Below are 23258 nucleotides of genomic sequence, written 5' to 3' on the forward strand. Positions count from 1 at the left end.
TCAGTGAAGCACAGCGCAGCAGAGCGGGCAAACGTTTTATTGGTCTTTGTGAGAAGCAGAAGTTCGTCCATCTTGTTTGGTAGTGAGCGTAGATTAGCGAGGTGGATCGATGGGAGCGGCGTTCGAAATCCACGGTGCCGTAGCTTGACGAGCACGCCGGCTCGCTTCCCCCTCCTACGCCGGCGTCTCAAAGCTCCGTACAGAGCTGCTACGCCGCTCGCGAGCAGCCCCGAAAAACCTTGTAGATTTTGGTGTGTCGATGAAAATAGTCCAAGAGTGGATTCCCCAATGCTCAGTAACTCTTCCCTCGTGTAACTGAGTCGCGTAGGATCGCAAAAAACAAATGAAAATGACAAAACCAGGAACAATACTAGGGAGCGTGTGACAGAGGCTGCCATCCGCGGTGCCATCTTGGATCAAGACAGTGATGACATTTTTCAGTTCAAAAGTAGTTTATAGTTACGACTAAAATGGTGGGGTAACCTGTTGCGTTTGATTTGATTACGAATTATTATTATTATCATGAATTGAATGCAGTGCACATTGAAGTAATTGACTGCAGTGCACATTAGGGGAATTTCTCGCCGTTCAGGTTGGTAAGAGTGAAATTGGCAGATGAGTTCAGTGGGCACCGGTGTCAGTCAGAATCAGATATTATATTGTATAGGGTTTCCACGCTAACCAGCTTCTTTCAGAATTGGGAGAAGGAGATTCTTCAGAAGGGAAGAACTCCTGGGGAATCCATGCCAGGGTGAGCGGAGATGAAACTGGTTTGCGCAGATGGATGTCCTATGCAGAAGCGAAACTGACTGTCAACTGGTGCCCTCCGACTGAATGACAAAATGCGAGTATGATGACCATTTGCACAGATTGCCATAATGTTAGCTGACCATGTCAACTTGTGCTAAAGAATTGTAGAAGGCTGTCATCCACCCAAACAATGTGGCGACATGCAAATGTCTACCCTGCACAAAATTTGCAGATATGATTTGCTTGGGTGCCAGCAGAGGAGTGACAGCAGGAGAAGCTGTGCTCAACGTACAAAATTTTCGTGGTACAGGCCACATGCGTTGATGCTCATGCAGGTGTTGAGAGACAGAAATTTTGAGAACAGTGAACAAGAAATTTTGGAACAGTGATTGACAAATGGGTTCATACAAATTGATAATCTGTGCAATGTCAAAGATGGATCGTGTTTGCCATGCAAACACGATCCCAGTTGGCAAATTGAGACTTTTCTTGTCTCAACAGGGGGGTGTGACGATAGCTCAGATCCCCATTACCAAAATTTTTACTTTTGGTAATGAGTGATGTTGGCTGCAATGTCATTCCCCAAGAAAGTTGTGCCCTCCAGAAATGCAGACCCACTAACCACTAACATGTATGAACCAACTAACATCTAACAATGATTTACTGCCATTGCATTGCAGAGCCTAAACGATGAGACAGACTTTGATAGGGAAAGAAACGCCAAGAAAGTGTGATGTGTAGAATGAAACCATCCTGTCGACATGTGACCTGGCACAAGTCTTCTTTTGCTCTCCACAGGACGGAGCTGCGGTCTGAAGAGAATGACGTGGACCACACCAACGTGGGATGGACTGATTGCGGAGCTGCTAGCCTTCTTAGCAGCCACAAGCTTCATTTGGATTCGCGAGGACATCGTTCGTCAAAATTCCCGATGCACGTCACTGTAGCCGCGTCGACAGATCACACCCCCTTTTCCCAGTTACCAGCTCATCTGTATCATACCCTGGGGACTGTTTGCGACAGATGCTACTAACAATTTCGTTCCCCCTCGTCGTCCTGGTGATCACCATCCAGGATGCCATGAAGTTTTGACTGTTGTAGCGAATGACATGACTTTAATTTGTCATGATCTGGTTGGCGACCAACGGGGGGCGCTGTCGGCCCTGCCTACACCTGCACAGGTGCTGGTCGTCCCGATCAGATTGGCGACCAGCGGGTAGCGACGTCAGCCCTGCCTGTAGCCTCCCAGGTGTTGGTCGTTTAATCATTGACACTTAAAAGGACACCCGGCACGATCATCCGGTGCCGGTTCATTGTTTGTTTGCTGCTTGTTTGCTGCATGCATCGTGTACGTGTTTGTTTAACCTTGGCGGGGTTTTACTTTTGGTCTTCTTTTGCTACTTTGTATTTTTTCCATTCAGATGATTTTGATGTTTTACATTTTGTTCCAGCTGACTTTAATTTAATACAATTTGTCAAACAACCTCCTACTCACTCCTGCCTGCTTTTTGGGATCCGCACCCGCCATCACCACCTCGCAAACCTTGACAGAATGAACCGGCCAACCATCGGATCCCGCAGGTACATCGGACCCGTCTCATTTCCACCCTGTGCCTGGCAATGCTACGTCCACGTTAGCGCAAGCCTCGTCGAGTCCCGTTCCCATCAGGCCGCCGCCCGTCGTATGCTGGAGAGGCAGCGGTTGCCCTCTCCACCGACCGTTCCCTGGCGAGTGGACCTTTTGGGAGACTGTTGGGACTTCTGGAAGCAGCCCCTTGAAGGGGGGGTACTGTCATGATCTGGTTGGCGACCAACGGGGGGTGCTGTTGGCCCCGCCTACACCTGCACAGGTGCTGGTCGTCCCGATCAGATTGGCGACCAGCGGGTAGCGACGTCAGCCCTTCCTGCAGCCTCGCAGGTGTTGGTCGTTTAATCATTGACACTTAAAAGGACACCTGGCACGATCATCCGGTGCCGGTTCATTGTTTGTTTGCTGCTTGTTTGCTGCATGCATTGTGTATGTGTTTGTTTAACCTTGGCGGACTTTTACTTTTGGTCTTCTTTTGCTACTTTGTATTTTTTCCATTCAGATGATTTTGATGTTTTACATTTTGTTCCTGCTGTGACATTGAACGAAAAAGACAAGAACTGGGCAGATGAACTCAACCGCTTTTTCAATCGGTTTGACAAGACGCCAGCCGCCCCCGGCCCACCGTCAACTTCACCTGTAGCTGCACCTGCACCAACTCTCACTGTGGCCTTACCCTCCCTGCCCCCTCTCACGACCAGCTTTCCACAACCAACATCTGCCCTCCCAACCGTTGCCACACCCTCAGCCGCCACTCTGCCTCCTGGTTCCTGCCTGTCTGTCACAACTGCGCAGGTGAGGAACCAACTGAGGAGGATGCAGGTGAGGAAGGCAGCAGGTCCGGATGATATCAGTTTCCGGATGATATCAGTTCTCCTCAAGACCTGCTCCGACGAGCTGTGTGTCATTGTCCAGCACTTGTTCAACCTGAGCCTGAAGCTGGGCAGAGTTCCACAGCTGTGGAAAACGTCATGCCTGGTCCCAGTGCCTAAGATTGCCAACCCCAAAGAGCTCAACAGCTACAGACTGGTGGCACTAACGTCTCACCTGATGAAGACGCTGGAGAGACTCGTCCTCGCCCACCTGCGACCGCTGGCAAGCTCATCGCTGGACCCGCTACAGTTTGCCTACCAGCCCAGCATCGGTGTGGTGGATGCCATCATCTACCTCCTCCATACGGCGTTGCTGCACCTGGAGAATGCTGGGAGCACGGTGAGGATCACATTCTTCGATTTCTCCAGTGCCTTCAACACCATCCAGCCAAGTCTACTGGGGGACAAGCTGCGGCATGCCGGAGTCGACCATCACCTCACATCCTGGATTACAGATTACCTCACAAACAGGCCACAGTACGTGAGAGTAAAGAACTGTGAGTCGGGCAGGCTTCTCTGCAGCACCGGAGCGCCGCAGGGAACAGTCCTGGCTCCATTCCTCTTCACCCTCTACACCTCGGACTTAGATTACAACACCCCAACCTGCCACCTTCAGAAGATCTCTGACGACTCAGCTATTGTCGGCCTCATTACAGAGGGAGACGATAGGGAGTACAGGGGACTGACAAAGGACTTTGTGGACTGGTGCCAGCAGAATCACCTCCAGATCAAAACCAAGGAGCTGGTGGTGGACTTCTGCAGGAAACAATCCTCACCTGCACCATTGAACATCCAGGGTTCGGACATTGAGAGGGTGACCTCCTACAAGTACCTGGGTGTTACTCTCAACAATAAACTGGACTGGACAACAAACACGGATGCCCTAATCAAAAAGGGACAGAGTCGCCTCTTCCTCCTCAGGAAACTGAGGTCTTTTGGAGTTCAGGGGTCACTCCTAAAGACTTTCTATGACTCTGTGGTGGCATCAGCCATCCACTATGGCATTGTCTGCTGGTCAGGCAGCATCACCACCCGGGACAGAAAAAGACTGGAGCGCTTTGTCAAGCGGGCCAGTTCTGTCGTGGGCTGCTCGCTGGACTCTCTAGAGGAGGTGGGCAACAGACGGACGCTAGCTAAACTAAAAGCTATGACGGACAGCCCCTCCCACCCCCTCCTGCCCATCCTGACAGCTCTGGGTAGCTCCTTTAGCCAGAGAGTATTACACCCGCGCTGCAAGAAGGAGAGGTACCGCCGCTCGTTCCTACCGACTGCTGTCAGGCTTCACAATTCCCAATGATCACATGTGGAAAAAAAAAAAAACAAAAAAAAAACTGGACACTTGTAAATATGGGTTGTTGCAATATATCTAAATGCATTTCTTGATTCTGCACTATGTACAGTCTTGTTTATAGAACGGTTTTTGCACATCTACATTTGCACAATATACAGTTGACATTTATATTTTGTTATGCTTAGAATATCTTGTTTTCTATCCTTTCACTCCCACCCCAACCCCATCCCTCTTCAATTGCTGCTGTGGACTGCAAATTTCCCCATTGCGGGACGAATAAAGGTATTCTGTATTTTAATACAATTTGTCAAACAACCTCCTACTCACTCCTGCCTGCTTTTTGGGATCCGCACCCGCCATCACCACCTTGCAAACCGTGACATAATTTGAGATTGTTTCCGTTGTGATTGTTCTATTTTGTGATTTTCTTTTCTTTTTTCTTTCTTCTTTCTGTTCACCTCCATCGATGTCGGATATGTTCGTCGGGGGGATATGTTGGGGTAATTCGCTATACGAACATCTTTAAACATCTTTTTGCATCATTTCGTTTTGGTTTGGACTTCCTGATACGTCATCCTGCCTTCCTTTACAGGATGTCACATCCCATTACGTCACATCCTATTGCGTCGCACCCTGTCTGTCATATAAATGCTCTCCCAGTCCGTCTCTCTCTCCCTCTCTCCCTTCCTGCTTCCTCCTCGGCCGACCTCCCACAATGACTCCGCTGTCTTCAAGATTAAACTAACTTATTCTGTGCAACACCTGGCTTCCTGCTGATTTAACCATCCTCTGCAATCAACACCCGTAGAAGCGATGAGCCAGGGACGAACGATAACGATAAAGCCATTAGTCACCAACTCGAAAACAAGACTTCCGGAATATTTAGCGCGAGTCTTAAAAGGTGAAATATAGCTATATGCGGTGGAATCTTTGTAAAATATGCTCAGTAGAAGTCATTTGACGTGTTTTTACAAACTATGGACACAACTTGTCCGGTGCCGTCGGTCGTACTTTAATACTTTGCAACAATGTTGTTTTTTTTTGGCGATTAGTCGTCTTATTGTGTTTCAAGTTGTGAAAAATCGGGCAGGCAACTTTATGGCAAGGCAGGCAACTTTATGGCCGGAAACTTTTCAGTGTTGTCTGCCCAGGTGTCCGCTAACTTTTTGTCATAAGTTTCAGACACTGCAATTGTCCATGAATCGATCAATCTCTACTAGCCACACTCAGTGAACAAAATGAGTCAATACAGCTAATCAATCGATGAAAATGTTTCTTCAGCCGTCTTCTGTACTTCTTTAAAGGTGTCGGATGTTTCGCTTCTTATCGAAGATGCTTCTTCAGCCAACTAAAGTCTTACTGGTAGTTTTGGCCCTATATACCTATATGGACAGTAAGGATATATATATATATATATATATATATATATATATATATATATATATATATTGGGCCGAAACTACCAGTAAGACTATAGTTCGCTGAAGAGCCATCTTGGATAATAAGCAAAATGTGCGAAACCTATAAAGAAGTACAGATGACGGCTGAAGAAACCTTTTCATCGATGGACCACTCCTGTACGACTGAGAGCTTACACAGGCGTACAGCTTTTCAATGTTTCAGGTATTAAAAATCGACTTACCTAAAACAGTGAGCCATCGTGCCACAACTCCATAAACCTCATCCAGTATCAGGATGACCACAAGGTTGATAATGGCTGCTGTTGTTTTGACAGTAAGTTGGACATGGTTCCGTGTCAATGGATTAGAGCTCATGTGAAGAGCAGCTTTGGTCGATATCCGGTAAAGGATCACACCAAATACAATGGCAAAGGTAACGCCGATCTGGTAATTCATATTTAGCATATTTAGAAATAGAATGCAGCGTTGATAATATCATGCTGTATGAGCAGGTATATCACAACCAAGAATAACACCTTACCATGGACAGCATTGTGACAACATTCGCCATGTACGCGGGAAAGCGATCTCGGCATGTCAATTTTTCAATCTGAGGAATACAAAAACGATTGAAAATAATGAATTTTAAGACCACGTTCTTCACACTATCAATATTCAATTTTATAGATGGATGGATGGATGGATGCATGGATGGATGGATGGATGATGGATGGATGGATGGATAGATGGATAGATAGATAGATAGATAGATAGATAGATAGATAGATAGATAGATAGATAGATAGATAGATAGATAGATAGATAGATAGGTGACCACTAACTTTTTGTCATGAGTTTCAGACACTGCCAATACTTCTCAAAAAATCTCGCACAGTACGCATTACCTTGTATTGTGTTTTGCCATCTCTGCTTAAAGACTTCTGCATGACTTGGAATTCATATTCGGCCCTGGGGTGGTCCTGTGGTAGTGATGGACACAATTATTGTTTGATATGAAAAATGCTTGCTGTGATTTTCTAAAAGATCGAACCTACGGAAGAAGAAACTCATCTTGTGATGAAAAGTCAGATACTTTAGAGTTGAGCAGTTAAATTCTGGTAAACTTTCATAAACATCACTCAGAATGAGGTGTTGCAATTTAGTTTGATCCGAATTTAAACACAAATTATGGAGGCATTTAAGAAAGTACGTAAATGTATTTTCAAAAGGATGATACGACAATTAACGACAGAAAATAAGGACTGATAAAAACGGAAATGGAAAAATATGGCATCAGTGTTGTCTCCCGTGAAAAGAGCAACACTTAACATGGCCAATTATATTCCTTGCTTTTTTACTGACAAAATCAAGCTCAGATATGTCACGATGATAAAAAACTATCATGATCACGTTGGAAACAAATAAGAAGATAGTTCAGGAGGAGCAGAGAGGCAGAATACGAACATATGTAAAGAACCAAATACAAAACATCACAAAAAAGATACTTTATCCAAACCTTGAGTGTTTCCTGTGAAAAATAAACCAGGAGAGACAAAGGAGGGGGGGGAGGGGAAAATCGATTGTTAGTGAAAGCAATTTGAATATCCTAATTACGGTGACATGACCATTAATAAATACTGCATCTTAAAGGACAACCGATGTCTCTGGACAAGTTGTGTCCATAATTTGTAAAATGGCTTCCAATGACTTCTACTGAGCGTATTTTACAAAGATTCCACCGCATATAGCTATATTTTACATTTTAAGACTCGCGCTGAATATTCCGGAAGTCTTGTTTTTGAGTTGGCGACGAGTCCGTACGTGACGTCACTGAAGAAACGCCCCTGACCGAAAAAAAGGACACATTGTAGCAGTCCTTCCATCACGTCAATGCATTTTGCAGTACTTTGGTCTGAAAATGTTGTGTAGGACCAAAAAGAGGCATAAGAGGGCGACAAAGCTCCATGTAAGGAATTAATCAGCCTGTGGAAACGGGCTGATTAATTCCTTACATGGCTTTGTCGCCTTTTTCTGGGACGCTACATTGCAGTCCAGATGCCTCAAAGTGTCATTTTGAAGGACTTCTTTAATCGATTGCAAACTTGTATGCTTTCCTCTTCAGAACTATTTGAATCATATTCATAACTGGATGTGTAACAAGACAGCATATTCTCTGAATCTGAAGCCATTGTTTTGATTCCGCAGCAATGCAAGACGTCTTGGCGTGACGTCACAAACTGGGGGCGGGACTTTCTGAAAATGCCCAATTCACAGCTCAATTTTTTTGTAGATTTTGGACACTTTAAGTCATTTTTATTGGTGTTTTGCATTTGAATAAAAATATCATACTTCGTGTTTTGGGTATTTTAGATGCTATAAATGTTTTTCTGATGTCAGTTAGGAAACAGAAAAGTGTTGTCAGGCTTCTGACCGGCTGCCGTGCCGAGTATGCAAATTGGCAAACGAACGTTCGTTTGCCAATTTGCATACTCGGCACGGCAGCCAGTCAGAAGCCTGTTTCGTGCTTCGGACTATACCGTGACTGACAAGTGTACTTGAGAGTTTTGAAAGGTGCTTAGAAAGAGGAGTCAACGTGGCTCATCTTTTTGTCATGAGTTTCAGACACTGGTATAACATAACTTTACCGAGGCATTGTATTTCCATTCTGATTGTATGTAGTTATTTTATTTTGTGATTTTCTTTTCTTCTTTTTTAGTCACATATACCATTGTTAAATTTGCTCATCAGTGGGGATATGTTAAGGGAATTCACTATACGATTGTAACGGAGTTGTGCACTAAAATTATTACATTATGACGGAAGTGATGCAACGGCGCAGAGTATGGCTCGAAGTCCCGCCCATAGTTCTCAGAACTACTTGGAAAAGCCGTATGGTGAGTCGCATTTCTCAAATGGTCTGGATTAACACGCATTTTTATGACAATATCTTATTTTGTTTTCCCTTTTGTGTATCTAATTAGTTCCCTGATTCCTTCCGAGTCCAGATTACTTTTCGTGTCATTATTTAATTCAAGTTTTGTCGAGTAGAACTTTGAAGCAGTTGTGCTTCATAGTGCTTTTCTGGTGCGCAGTTATTCACAAGACGAAAGCCATGCGACCCATCCCTTCTGCCATACAGTGTTGCAGGTAATGATTGTTTCATTTCCTTTTTATTGTATTGTATTTCGTTTCTTGTATCGTGTTTCATTTGGCCGTGAGTGTTAGTGGCGTGTCGTCGAACTGTGCCGCCATTAAAACCGCGTTTTTGCGCCGACTGTTTCTCATGTGATGCATTCAGGGACATCAAATAAATAACATGAACTTGTGTTGTATTCTCATTGTCTGTCAATAACCACAATACGATCACACGTTCATTCTATTTTGTTATCTACAATGTTTTGCATATTGAGAACTACTTGGTATGTTCTTCCCAGGCGAACCCCATGCGCCTTCACCCATCCCTTCTGCCATAATGTGTTGCAGCAATAAAAGAAATAAAAAAAGACATATCCACGCGTCTGGTATTATTAAGACGGCAGCAACGTGGAGCTCAGACAGTCACTGTTGTGACACCCGTCACACGAACACATTGTAAACATTGTTTTATTTTCTGAAACTTCCATTTTATTTTCCCTCTGGAACACTACATCACATCTGTAAAAGCTCTCCCAAACAGCGATTTTTACATTAATAAGTGTTCATTTTTCAAGATATTTTGAACCTTACACTTACCTCCTCGTCTTCAAACCCGGTAAGGTCCCATTCATAATTTAGTCTCATCTGTCTCCTCTTCCAATGCTCCATGAACATGGCAGCTTTTGTTTCAAGACAAAGTAGAGTACAATGGAGAACGTCAGTCACGTCGTTTTTGTCATGAAATATTTATTTATTTATTTTGCTGACATTGACAAGAAGTTTGACCCATATAGTGCAGGTATAAAGCATATTCCCAAAATATGCTTCTGGATATCAGGAAATTTGATCTGTATTTATTTCAGTTAAAATAAAATATGCACGCACACTCACACCAACGCACACACACAATCACATGAGCACATACACACTATTTCGTAGCTATTTCAAAATAGCGAAATATGATTTATGCAATTCAACACATTCAACACACTGACGGCAGTGACAACATAATGTATCCAAATACATCCAGAGAATCGCTAATATAGCAATATTTATAATAATTCTCACTAATACAATATGCCATTCATATGCCATTGTGTGTGTGTGTGTGTGTGTGTCTCGGTGGGATCACCACCTTATCGTGGTGAGGCACTTTGGGCGTCTCGATGACCCTGAGAGCTATGGCGGCCGGAGTCCTGCACTCCTGGCAGGGACACCCAATCCGAACAGGTCGAAGGGTACACAAAGAGTGATCCCAAACCCGCACCCGGGGGTAGGCATAGGCAGAGTCCAATGAACCGGACTACCGGCAGCCCCCTGCCACTCCTGCCAGAAAAATGGTCGTCATGAGTATCCTCATGCCACCAGAAACTCACCTGGTAAGAGTGAAGATAGTGAGAGTGTGGACTATGCACCCACACCCTAACCTGAATGTCTTGCTTTGCGCAAGCTTCTTGCCCCAACACCCCCCCCCCCCCCGCCCCTGAAACCCAAAGTCCTGTGGCGATGTGGAATGGCGGTGGGCACAGGCCAAGGATGTGGCTGGAAGTGCCTAACCAAACCATGCACACAGGAGTGATGGTCGTTGATAGTGCGGGATGGAGCAGCGCATCTCCTCGGCAGCTTCCATTGTGTCTGAGCAGCTCCACACTGCTCACCGCTGCGATGGGGAAGGACCTAGAAAAAAGTGGTCTAAAAATTGTCTGCTCTCCACACTCCGGACGGTAAACCGCAATCGTCGGAGCATCCCCCCTTGCGGTCGAAACTTCCAAAAACAAATCACAAAAAAACTCAGCATTGCTTCGTGGAGTGTCCGCACGCTGTTGGACCTGGCTCAAACCGCTGAGATACAACATCGACATTGCAGCCCTCAGTGAGACCAGACGACATGGAGAAGACTCTCTGGACAAAGGTTGGTTCAGGGTCTTCCTTCTTCTGGAAAGGGTCCCCAAAGGCAACCACCGTATCATTGGTTTTGGCTTTGCTGTGAAGTCCCAACTGCTGGAATGCATTCCAGAATCCCCTATCGGCATCAATGAAGGGCGAGGGCGATGACCTGGCGAATTCCCTTGGCAGAGGGACACTTCGCTACACTCATTAGTGCTTACGCACCAACTCTGGATGCCAACCACATTGACAAGGACGAGTTCTACAGAGCTCTGGACACCATGCTGCAGAAAACTCTGGCTACGGATAAGCTGCTAGTCATGGGAGATTTCAATGCCAGGGTGGGCATCGAACACCTTGTGTGGAATAAAGTTATTGGCCAGCATGGAGTGGGAAAGATGAACACCAATGGCGTTCGGCTCCTCTCCCTCTGTGCACAACATCAGCATGTCATTACTAACACCATCCTCCAAATGGAAAAAAAAGGTTTAAAACCACTTGGCAGCACACCCGCTCCAAACATTGGCACTGCCTGGACTGTGCTATTGTCCGTAAAAAGGACATACAGGATGTCTTCATCACCCGTGCCATGCGTAGAGCTGAGTGTTGGACTGACCACCATATGGTCAGATACAAAGTCCTTATACGCGTACATCTCCATTGCCCAAGGACAGCTCCCAATGGAAAGCTCTGCTGCACAGCATTGACCAACCCGACCATTAAAGCCAACCTTTAACGTGCCCTTGCTGAAAACCCCAACAAGATCCCAGAGAACCCGGTCGACTGGCAAGCTCTGCGTGAGGCTATTTTCAGCTCAGCCTCGGAAGTGCTTGGACAGTCAAGGAGACAACACCAGGATTGGTTCGATTCAAACTCGGATGAGATACAGTCCCTTCTAAAAGCAAAACATGAGGTCCACAAAGCTCTCCTGTCCTGCCACTCTCTCACTCAGAAAGCAATCTTTACTGCAGCAAGGGCAGCAACCCAGCGGGCACTCCGTGTCATGGAGGACAGAAGGCACATGAGATCCAATATCTGGCAGACTGTAACAACACCCAGGCATTTTAAAATACCATCCAAGCACTTTATGGCCCAAGAAAGTAAACACTTGCTCCAGTGCAATCTGCTGATGGCTCTGCGCTCCTTAAAGACCGCCATGAGATCCTTGCTCGCTGGCAAAACCATTTTGAGACTCTTCTCAACACTACCAACCCCGTCAACTCACAAATTCTGGACAATCTTCCAGACCTGCCGCCAATCACGAGCCTCCATACCCCATCATTTTTTTATGAGACCCGGCAAGCCATCATGATCCTGAAGAACAACAAAAGTGCTGGACCTGAAGGCATCCCTGCGGAAGTTTAGAAACACGGAGGTTATCTCCTCACTGCACCTCCTTATACATAACATCTGCTCCCACAGGACTGGAAGGACGCCAACATCATTGCAGTCTACAAAAAGAAAGGGGACAAAACAGCCTTTGGGAATAGCCGAGGAATCTCTTTCCTCTCCACCGCAGGGAAAATTATGGCCAAAATCGTGTTAAGCAGGCTGATCAAGCATGTCTCAGAGTCTGTGCTACCAGAAACGCAGTGTGGCTTCCGGAAGACAAGCTTGACCACAGATATGATTTTTGTATTAAGGCAGCTTATGGAGAAGGGCAGATAACATCGCCTGGACCTCTACATAGCGTGAGTTTTTATGGAAACACCTCTCCAAACTTGGGGGGGGGGCACCCAAGTTTCTCTGCATCCTCCTGCATGATGGGATGCAAGCCAGAGTACTCTTCAGGCAGCTCCAGTCAGCGCTCGTCGGGATGAACGCTGGGGTGAAGCAGGGCTGTGTCTTGGCTCCCGTGCTCTTTAACATCCTCCTCTCTGGCGTTATGTGCCTATTTCACAAAGGCATCGGGCATGAAGATGGCATCCGTGTGGAGTACCGCCTCGATGGAAACCTCTTCAACCTCAGATGACTCCGGGCCCAAACAAAGACAAATATCTGCTACATCTGTGAACTTCAGTATGCTGCTGACTGTGCTAAACTAGCTCACAGCTCATAATCTATGCAGAATGCTCTCAACACCATTTCTGGCATGTACCAGTGTTTTGTTCTCCAGATCAACATAAAAAAACAGAGCTCATGCTCCAACCTGTGTCTCCAACTCCCACACCACCCAGCCTTCACATCAATGGCATTTCACTAAATACGTATAGTGGATCACTTTATCTACCTTGGCTCTACTTTGTCTTTCAATTGCTCCCTTGACATTGAAGTACGCAAACGGATAAACAAAGCCTTTGCGAACCAAAACCTGAGAATTGGAAGATTGCCGTATACAATGCAGTATGTCTCTCCACTCTACTCTATGGGGCAGAAACATTGACCATATACCACCGGCACATTACTACCCTTGAGCCCTTCCACATTCACATCCTGCAGTAGACCCTTGGCCTGTCCTGGGAAGATAGAGTTCCCCACTCAGCCATCAGTTGCAAAGAAACATCATCGGTGGATTGGACACACCATCCGCATGGCCGATCACCGCCTGCCCCACCAAGTCCTCTATGGACAGCTGAAAGACACAAAACGCTCTGCAGGGCGGCAAAAGTGACGCCTCAAGGACTACACCAGGGACCTCCTCAAACGAGCCAACATCAATAAGATGCAGCTCGAAACGTTGGCATCCAACCGACAAACCTGGCAGACACCTTGTGCCAGGGTAGTCTCTGAAATACATCGAATCAACCAAGACAGACAATTAGAGAGACGTACTCAACGGCAACAGCGGGCGGCTGGTACCTCCCTGGCATCCGGCCTCCCATGTTCCATCTGCGGATGTGTCTACGGCTCAAGGATTGGGTTCTATGCCCATGAGAAGTGGCACCAGCGACAGCGTCGCTAACCCCGACCCCTCCACAACCGCCCACCACCAACATCCCCTCCCTATGATGGACAGCTAGTAGTGTGTGTGTGTGTGTGTGTGTGTGTGTGTGTGTGTGTGTGTGTGTGTGCGTGTGTGTGTGTGCGTGTGTGTGTGTGCGTGTGTGTGTGCGTGTGGGTGCCTGTGTGTGTGCACGCCTACCCCATAGGGCCATGAAAATAGAGAAGAATACGGTCGCTGGATTGTCAAATAAGTGGCTGGCTCTTGCAGTTCCACAAGCAGAACTCAGTTTCCAATAGCTGCACACTTTATCACACAAAGGACACATGGTGATGTTGTTGTTTTGGTGGCATATCTCCATGCTGGAAGACATCATTCAAATACAATGTTACGTAAAAACGTCTAAAAATCAACAAAGTAGTAGACTGTTTCAAATGCCCGAATGCACTAAATGCACAGTTTACAACAAAAGCGTTTATGATGTTAAATGTCCTGCAAAGTCATGTTAAATGTTCTGCAAAGCACAATTGTGACAACAAATTAAGATGTATTGTATTGCATCTGCAACTTTTATCACCTCAGATGGACTGATCTCTAAAGCATGAATGCCCAATGTGTCGTATATTACATGATATTTTTACTTGTACACACACACACACACACACACACACACACACACACACACACACACACACACACACAAAATGAAGGCTACTAGTTTTGAAATCAGTCAAGGATCGGTTGAATTATTGCCTCAAGTGAATGTACAATATTGCAAAATGTTAAATACATATTGCAAAATGTTACGTATGACAATTTCAGATTTTGCTACAGATTTACGCACGGATAATGGAAGTTGACACAGATTATATGTTTCGCGGCCCACATCAAATGATGTGATGGGCCTGATTTGGCGCCTGGGCCTCAACTTTGTCACCTTTAACTCAACATCTAAAACAATCAGAGTGGGGTTGAAAACCAGGCTGTCACAGGAGAAAGAGCAAGTAACCCGAAACAAGCGTTGTTACACACATTTATTGTGGAAGTCTTGGTGGATTATAGAGCAGTTCCAGCTCCATGGTAAACGTAAATGATCTTCGACTTGAGATCCTTTTGGTTCCTATTTCTCTCCTTATTCATTTTTATTGGCCTCAGAGGTAGGAAGGAATTTGTCTCTGGTAGAACATGTTGCACTAGTATCATCATAAACAAAGATATGACAACTAAGTATATTTCATACTGTCCAGTTAGTGTACCGTTGTGCGGTGGTCCCACCTAATGACAGTGACGAGACAATGTGCAAAGTATCTGTCACATCCTAATTGGCGTCAGGTGCGCGCCCCTCCCCTCCCTGCTCTCCGGGCTCACTCACCTGATTCCAATCCCTTTGTGCCTTCTAGCTATAAAAGCCACCCGTTCCCGCTCGGTCCTCGCCGGTGTATCCGCCACACCGTGTCCTAACTGGCTCAACGGCTACAGGAGGTTGAGACACGCCTCGCTACCATTATGGCCCCTTCCCCCCCCAACCCTCCGCCTTCGTTAGCGATGAGGCTAGGGTAGATTTCTTACCAGCATCTTACTGGGTGTTGGCCGTTCGGGAGTCCCAGCCTGAACTATCCTTTTCCTACACAGGCTTTGTGGCCGAGCTTCGCCAAGTGTTCCACCACCCGGTCACAGAATGCAAGGCTGAGGGACTCCTCCATGGCTGCATACAAGGAACACGTTCGGCCGCTGAGTATTCCATCGCCTTCCGCATCCTGGCTTCCTAGAGTGGCTACAATGATCGGGCGCAAAGAGGAGTGTTTCGTTGCGGACTGAGCGCCGCCCTCAAGGACGAGTTGACCACACGCGACGCTGGCACCACCCTTAGAGAAATGATCGATGGAGTCACCTGCCTGGACCATCACCTCTGGGAGAGGCAGCGGGAGCAAGGCACCCAGCGGTCCAGCGAACCCGAAAGCAAGCAGCGGACAACCACACCCGGCGGCAACGAGCAGGCGCGACGCCAGGAAGGGTCCCCAGAGCCGATGCAGATGGGGAGCGGGAGCGATCGTGCCAACCCCGGGGGTCGTCGCACTCAAGGGTGCCCGGCAAAGACCTCCAGCCCCTGTAAGTGCCCGTCTAAACGGCGACCGCGGCGGCCGTCGGAGGCGTCGAGGACGGCGCCCGTCACGCGGTTGGAGTTGGACGGAGAATTAATTGGCCCGTCCAACTCCCAAGCTATACGGGCGTTGGTGGATTCGGGGGCGGACCGGTGCTTTATCGACCCCCAACTGGCAGAGACATTGGGTTGCGGCATCAAGGAACTTAAAATCCCCAAGGAGATTCTCGACCTCGACGGCCGACTTTTAGCCAGGGTCACACGAATCATCGCACCACTCAAACTCCGGCTGTCGGGCAACCATGTCGAACACCGCCGGTTTTTGCTCATGCCCTCCTTCAACGTACCATTCGTGCTGGGCCTCCCCTGGCTCAGCACCCATGACCCTTCCATATCGCCCCACCATACAGGGTTGGAGCCCCTACTGCTACGCTAACTGTCTGCGGTCGGCTACGGCAGGACGAGACCCCTCCCGTGGCGGCTCGCCCAAAGAGATCTGTCTTCAGGGCATGCTGCGTTGTTATTACGATCTGCGGGAGGCATTCAGCAAAGACAATGCGCAATCCCTGCCACCCCACCGACCGTATGACTGCACCATAGAACTGCAGCCAGGGGCTCCACTACCGGACTCCCGACTTTACTACATTTCACACCCGGAACAAGAAACCCTGCGCACATACATTGACTCTTCCCACGCGGCGGGACTCACCCGACCTTCGCGTTTTCCGCTCGGCGTGGCGTTCTTCTTTTCTTTGAAAAGAAAGATAAGTCCCTGCGTCTGTGTGTTGATTACCGGGGTCTGAACGACATCACCATCCGCAACATATACCCTCTCCCCCTCATGGATTCGGCCTTCGCGCGTCCTCCAATCGGCCACCATATTCACCAAGCTGAATTTGCGTAGCGCCTACCATCTGGTTCACATCAGAGAGGGGTACGAGTGGGAGACTGCATTCAAAACGCCCTTGGGGCATTTTGAATACCTGGTGATGCCGTTCGGACTTACCAACGCTCCCGCCGTATTTCAAAGCCTCATCAATGATGTGCTCAGGGACTTCCTCAACGTATTTGTCTTTGTGTATTTGGACGACATCCTGATCTTCCGCAGAAGAACACCGGCAGCATGTCCGACGGGTCCTGGCGTGGCTCCTGCAAAACCCGCTCTAAGTGAAGGCAGAGAAGAGAGAGTTCCACGTCCGCTCTCTGTCTTTTCTGGGATTCGTCGTGGAGCAGGGGCAACTTCGGGCCGATCCCGCCAAGACCAAAGCGGTGGGAGAGTGGCCAACCCACAAGACGCGCAAACAACTCCAGCGATTTTAGGGGTTTGCTAACTTCTACCGCCGCTTCATCTACGGTTATAGTCAGAAGGCACTTCAGCTAACTAATCTCACTTCCACCAAGGTTCCCTTTAGGTGGACACTCGACGCGGAGGGGGCATTCAACTGCCTCCGACGCGCCTTCACTAACCCTCCTGTCTTATGCCACCCCGACCCGGACCACGCGTTCGCGTTAGTGGTCGACGCACCAGAGTCCGGGGTGGGGGCGGTATTATCCCAACGCTCCATGGCCGACAAGAAGCTCCACCCATGCGCCTTCTTCTGCCGCCGCCTCAGCCCTGCAGAAGCCAGCTATGATGTGGGGAACTGGGAACTGCTGGCGGTCATCCTGGCATTCCAGAAGTGGAGACATTGGCTCGAAGGGGCCAAACACCCCTTCACCGTCTCCACCAATCATAAGAACCTTGCCGCCATTCGGTCCGCCAAGAGACTTAATTCGCGGCAGGCCCGGTGGGCACTGTTCGAGACCCGCCTCAACTTCACTCTCACCTACTGCCCAGGTTCGCAGAACACCAATCCGGACGCCCTATCTCACATTCACGAGCCGACAGAGAAGGAGGAGTTCATCGGCAACATCCTGCTGGCGCTACACATCCTGGGCACCCTTAGGTGGGAGGTGGAGAAGAAGGTTCAGGAGGCCCAGGGTGGTAACCCGGTTCCCAAGGGTTGCCTTGGATCTCCTAACCCCCCGCACTACGCGCCGAGGTGCTGCACTGGGGACACGCCTCCAGGGTTGCTTGTCACTCTGGGCTCAACAGGACGATCCACCTCATCGCCCAGCGGTTCTGGTGGCCGGACTACAGGAGGGACGTCGTGGACTACGTGAAGGCATGCCCCGCCTGTGCCTGTTGGGAGGTCTCCCATCAACCCCCGGGGGGACTTCTCCAGCCACTACCAGTCCCCTCCCGACCCTGGTCCCATATCTACCTGGATTCATTACCCCTTCCCGTGGCAAGACGGTCGTCTTCACTGTGGTTGGCCGCTTCTCCATTTCGGCCCACTTCATTCCATTAACCAGGTTGCCGTCCGCCATCGAGACGGCCCAGCTCCTGGTTAACCACGTCGTCCGTCTCCACGGGATTCCGGCGGACATCGTGTCGGACCGGGGGCCGCAGTTCGTGTCCAAGGTATGGAAACGTTACTGTCGGTCCATAGGGGCATCGGCGAGCTTGTCGTCTGGCTAGCACCCTCAATCCAACGGCCAGACGGAGTGCAAGAACCAGGATCTGAAAGCGGCTCTATGGTGCGTGTGCCTCAATTGTCAAGCGTCGTGGGCCCTCCACTTGCCATGGATGTAAAACGCGCACAACACCCTGGTCTCCTCAGCCACAGGTCGGTCCCCGTTCATGTTCGCCTGTGGTTATCAGCCGCTGCTGTTACCCACTCAGGAGGGCCAGGTGGAGGTCCCGTCTATCCAACACCACCTCAGACGGGTCCATCATGTGTGGAATGACACCAGAGCCGCCCTGTTGCGCACGGCGTCCCGGAACCAACACATTTCGGATCGTCGGCGCCGCCAGGCACCGGTTTACCAGGTCGGGAAGGAGGTGTGTCTGTCCACGAGGGATCTCCGGTTGGCCGGGACATCGGCCAAACTGGGCCCACGATTCGCAGGTCCCTTCCCCATCGAGGCCGTCCTCAGCCCGGTCTCGGTCAGGGTCCGGCTGCCACCCACGATGAAGATCCACCCGGTCTTCCACTTATCACTCCTCAAGCCAGTGGAAACCAGCCCCTAGCTCCGGCACCCACCCTCCAGCCCCCTCCTGGATGATGGACGGCGACCCAGTCTACACGGTGCGGGAGATACTGGACTCATGGCGCGTGGGCAGGGGATTGCAATACCTGGTCGACTGGGAGGGCTACGGCCTGGAAGAGCGTCAGTGGGTCCCCCGCTGCTGGATCCTCGACCTATCACTCACCCAAGCATTCCACTCAGCTCACCCCTCCAAACCGGGTGGCCCGCCAGGGGGCGTCCGTTGAGGGGTGCGGCCACTGTCACATCCTAATTGGTGTCAGTTGCGTGCCCCTCCCCTACCTGCTCTCCAGGCTCACTCACCTGATTCCAATCTCTTTGATTGTGGCTTCTGGCTATATAAGCCACCCGTTCCCGCTCGGTCCTCGCCGGTGTATTCTTTCTTTCGTTACCCTGTCACCCAGCAGTACGCAGGTTGGTCCCGCTCGCCTGTGTGGTTGCCTTACTTTCTGTTTTTGCCCTGCGTGTCTCAGTGAACCTTTATTGAACTATACTGTCTCCATCGTGTATTTTGGATCCAAACCCTTCCTTTTTTCATCCGCCGAGTTCTGTCGCCACTCCTCGAGCGGACGTGACAAAAGCATGGAATGATTCATGTTGAATTGTTGGAGAAAGCGGTTCAACAGGTGATAAAGACATATCAACTTGTGTTTTTTATTTGTTGAGGGTGGGGATGAGGTTTACCTTGGTATATTGTCATTGACTGTTGCACAGCCGTACAGAAATACTATGACTCCCACCAGAGAAGCAGGTATCAGCATCTGGGTGTACAGTCCCAACCAGGCAAAGTACAGTCCAATCTTCTCTCCAAAGTATTTCCTGAGAAAAATTAACAACCAGAGGGAAGAATGAGTGGACTTTGTATATTTACATAAAAACATTAATTGGCTTCAACAAATTCATGATGTCCCTAACGCCTACTTATTTTCAGTTGTCTTGTTTTTATCTGCATGCATGATGGATAATGGGTGAAGTTAGGTGATATATATATATATATATATACAATGTGTGTATATATATATACCAGAGGCCAGGAAGCTTGATATACAATGTGTGCACTGCGCTTTTCTGGACCAAGATATCTGATGTTGTTCCCGGGAAGTGCTCCAACCACCACAGGCACGACTGTATACCTATATATATATATATATATATATATATATATATATACACATTGCCATCTCTATCTTTAATCATCCGAACCTGCTGCAGGTCCTTACCATCTTTGTCTCTCTGTCTCTCCAGCCTGTAAAGATCAGTCTCACCTTCCTTGCTGTCCAGCCGAGCATACAATCATCATAGGCCTCTTGTTTGGCCTTTGCCACCTTTACTTTAACCGTGCGCTGCATCTCCTTGTACTGCTGTCTACTCTCGTCTTTCCTCTCAGTGTCCCACTTCTTCTTTGCTAACCTCTTTCTCTCTATACACTCCTGCACCTCCCCATTCCACCACCAAGTCTCCTTATCTACCTTTCTTCCACTCGATACACCAACTACTTTCCGACCTGCGTCTCTGATTATGTTCGCTGTAGTTTGCCAGTCATCTGGAAGGACCTCTTGCCCACCCAGTGCTTGTCTTACCTCCTTCCTAAATGTCATGCAACACTCTTCCTTTTTCAACTTCCACCATTTTGTCCTCACTTCAGCCCCTGGTTTCTTCATCTTCTTCACTGCCAGCGTCATCCTACACACCACCAACCTATGCTGTCTGGCTACACTCTCACTACTTTGCAGTCACTGATTTCCTTTAGATGGCAACGTTGACACAAAATGTAGTCTACCTGTGTACTTTTGCTTCCACTCTTATAGGTCACCCTATGTTCCTGTCTCTTCTGAAAGAAAGTATTCACAATAGCCATTTCTACAACCATCTGTCCTTCAGCGTTCCTCATCTGGAGTCCAAACCTGCCCATCACCTCCTCGTCATCTTTGTTTCCTGCGCCAACATGTCCATTGAAGTCTCCACCAATTACAACCCTCTCACTTCTCTAGATGTTCTGTACAACTTCATCAAAGTCCAACCAAAATTTCTCCTTCTCCGCCAGCTCACATCCTACTTGTGGGGCATACCCACAACAACATTGAACATCACACCTTCAATATCTAGCTCCAGACTCATCATTCTATCTGATACTCTTTTTACTTCGAAGACATTCCTAACAAACTCCTCTTTTAAGATAACCCCAACTCCATTTCTCTTTCTGTCTTCACCATGATAGAACAACTTAAACCCTGACCCTAAGCTTCTAGCCTTGCTCCCTTTCCACCTGGTCTCTGGACACACAGTATGTCTACCTTCCTTCTCTGCATCATGTCAACCAGCTCTCGACCTTTACCTGTCATTGTTCCTACATTCAAAGTTCCTACTCTTAGTTCTATAATCTTGGCGTTCCATTGCTCTCTTTTCCTCCGGGCACACCTCCCTCGTCTCCTTCTTCGACCAACAGTAGTCAATTTTCCACTGTCACCCTGAAGGTCAACAGGACCAATGGCGGCTGTTGTTAACCCGAGCCTCGACCGATCCGGTATGGGATTCAGAGGTTTGATTCGCATATTTGTTTTGGCAAACATTTTAACGTCGGATGCCCTTCCTGACACAGCCCTCAGTATTTGTCCGGGCTTGGTACCAGCACAATAAGACACTGGCTTGTTCCCCCTTTTGGTATATATATATATATATATATATATATATATATATATATATATATATATATATATATATATATATATATATATATATATATATATATATATATATATATAGTAGAAGTCATTTGAAGCCATTTTACAAATTATGGACAGAACTTGTCCGGAGGTGTCGGTTGTCCTTTAAACATTTTTACATAGTGGGTTTATTTGTTCAAGGTAAACGACAGACAGATAGATGGATAGGTATTGATGACGAATCGACAGACAGATTTACCTCACAAGTCCAATGGGCTGGTACTTGTAGAAGACACTATAGTTTGCCCACTCCTCATACAATAGCTGAAAAACAGATCATTGTTATTTGTATCACAGCATGTCAAGATGTGGATCATTCCAAAAGAATTCATGCAAAGTTGGGATCATGCATCCATCCATTCCACAATCCATTTTGTTATCTGCTTAACCTCACAAGGATCATGGTGTGGTTGAGCCTAATTACAACTGTCTTGAGGGAGGAGAAAAAGTACAACCTGAATTAGTTGCTACATAATTCCAAGGCACACAGAAACAAGCAACCATCCATGCTCCTAATCACAACTCAGGACAATTTAGAGTCTTCAATCAGCCTCCACGCAAGCCTGGGGAGAACATGCAAACTCCACACAGGTACGTCAGTGATGGAGTTTTTAAACCTGGATCGCTGCATCGTGAGCTGGCATGCTAACCAGTCGAACACCGTGCCCATAGTATGCACTGTATGTATGCATGTACTGTACATATCCAATGTCTTGCGCTCATCATATATATCAATTGCTTCCAATGAGTGATAAATGAAACTTCAAAAATGGCGGGGTAGAGTTATGAGGTACATCTTCAAAAGAACACTTACTTTTCGGTCATTTTGCTCTTGACTCTCTTCATCAATGTCTCCCTATTGACAGAAAGATGAATCTCAAAAAGACACTCTGGTGACTTGCAATGAAATATGTTTGGTATCCGCTAATTTCAGCTTCCTGAAACCTCTCCTAGAACTATTGGTGAATTATAGAAAATTGCAAAAACCTATGAAGTGGGCATTTTATCAACCTATTGAAAATGTTCTCCTTTCTGAAGAAAAGGTTTCTTCAGCCATCATCTATACTTCTTTGAAGGTGTCGGACGTTTCGCTTCTTATCCAATATATATACAGTAAAGTCTCGTTATATCGATATCGGATATATCGATAGTCCCGGTTATATCGATACTATTTCTATGCACGCACGGAGAAAATTACATGCAAACAGGGTCGGATATATCGATAGTCCCGGTTATATCGATCTTTTTTCGGACTCCCTTAAATATCGATATAACGAGACTTTACTGTATATATATATATATATATCCCTACTGTTCAGACATGGCAGTGCCGGACTCTGCTATGATAGGTCCCTGCTCTCATGTTGGGGGGAGCAGAGGACAACTCCCTGTGGCTCCACTGATTGCTCCTGACTAGCCTGATTGCCCTATTTGCTCTGGATCACCTCATCATCATAACTAATCATATGTTGCCAAAGCAGTCTATTGTACGAACGATCCAAATTGAACCTCACCCCACCATATCGGTTTAGTGAAGGAT

At 47.6% G+C, this 23258-nt stretch overlaps 1 protein-coding gene across 1 annotated transcript in view; it reads right to left on the reverse strand.

The window, feature by feature from the left end:
* The window catches only part of LOC148898522 (anoctamin-1-like), a 94068-nt gene that overhangs the window by 47499 nt on the left and 23311 nt on the right, over positions 1-23258 (reverse strand). Inside the window, 9 exon segments of the mRNA XM_088995729.1 lie at positions 6144-6345; positions 6443-6511; positions 6807-6881; positions 7418-7429; positions 9634-9716; positions 14006-14166; positions 19680-19814; positions 21918-21982; positions 22533-22574. Of these exon segments, the coding sequence (XP_088851855.1) occupies positions 6144-6345; positions 6443-6511; positions 6807-6881; positions 7418-7429; positions 9634-9716; positions 14006-14166; positions 19680-19814; positions 21918-21982; positions 22533-22574 (844 nt within the window).

The sequence above is a fragment of the Hippocampus bargibanti genome, linkage group LG05, assembly GCF_051943395.1.
Source record: "Hippocampus bargibanti isolate YZ-2025 linkage group LG05, ASM5194339v1, whole genome shotgun sequence".
Classification (NCBI taxonomy): Eukaryota; Metazoa; Chordata; class Actinopteri; order Syngnathiformes; family Syngnathidae; genus Hippocampus; species Hippocampus bargibanti.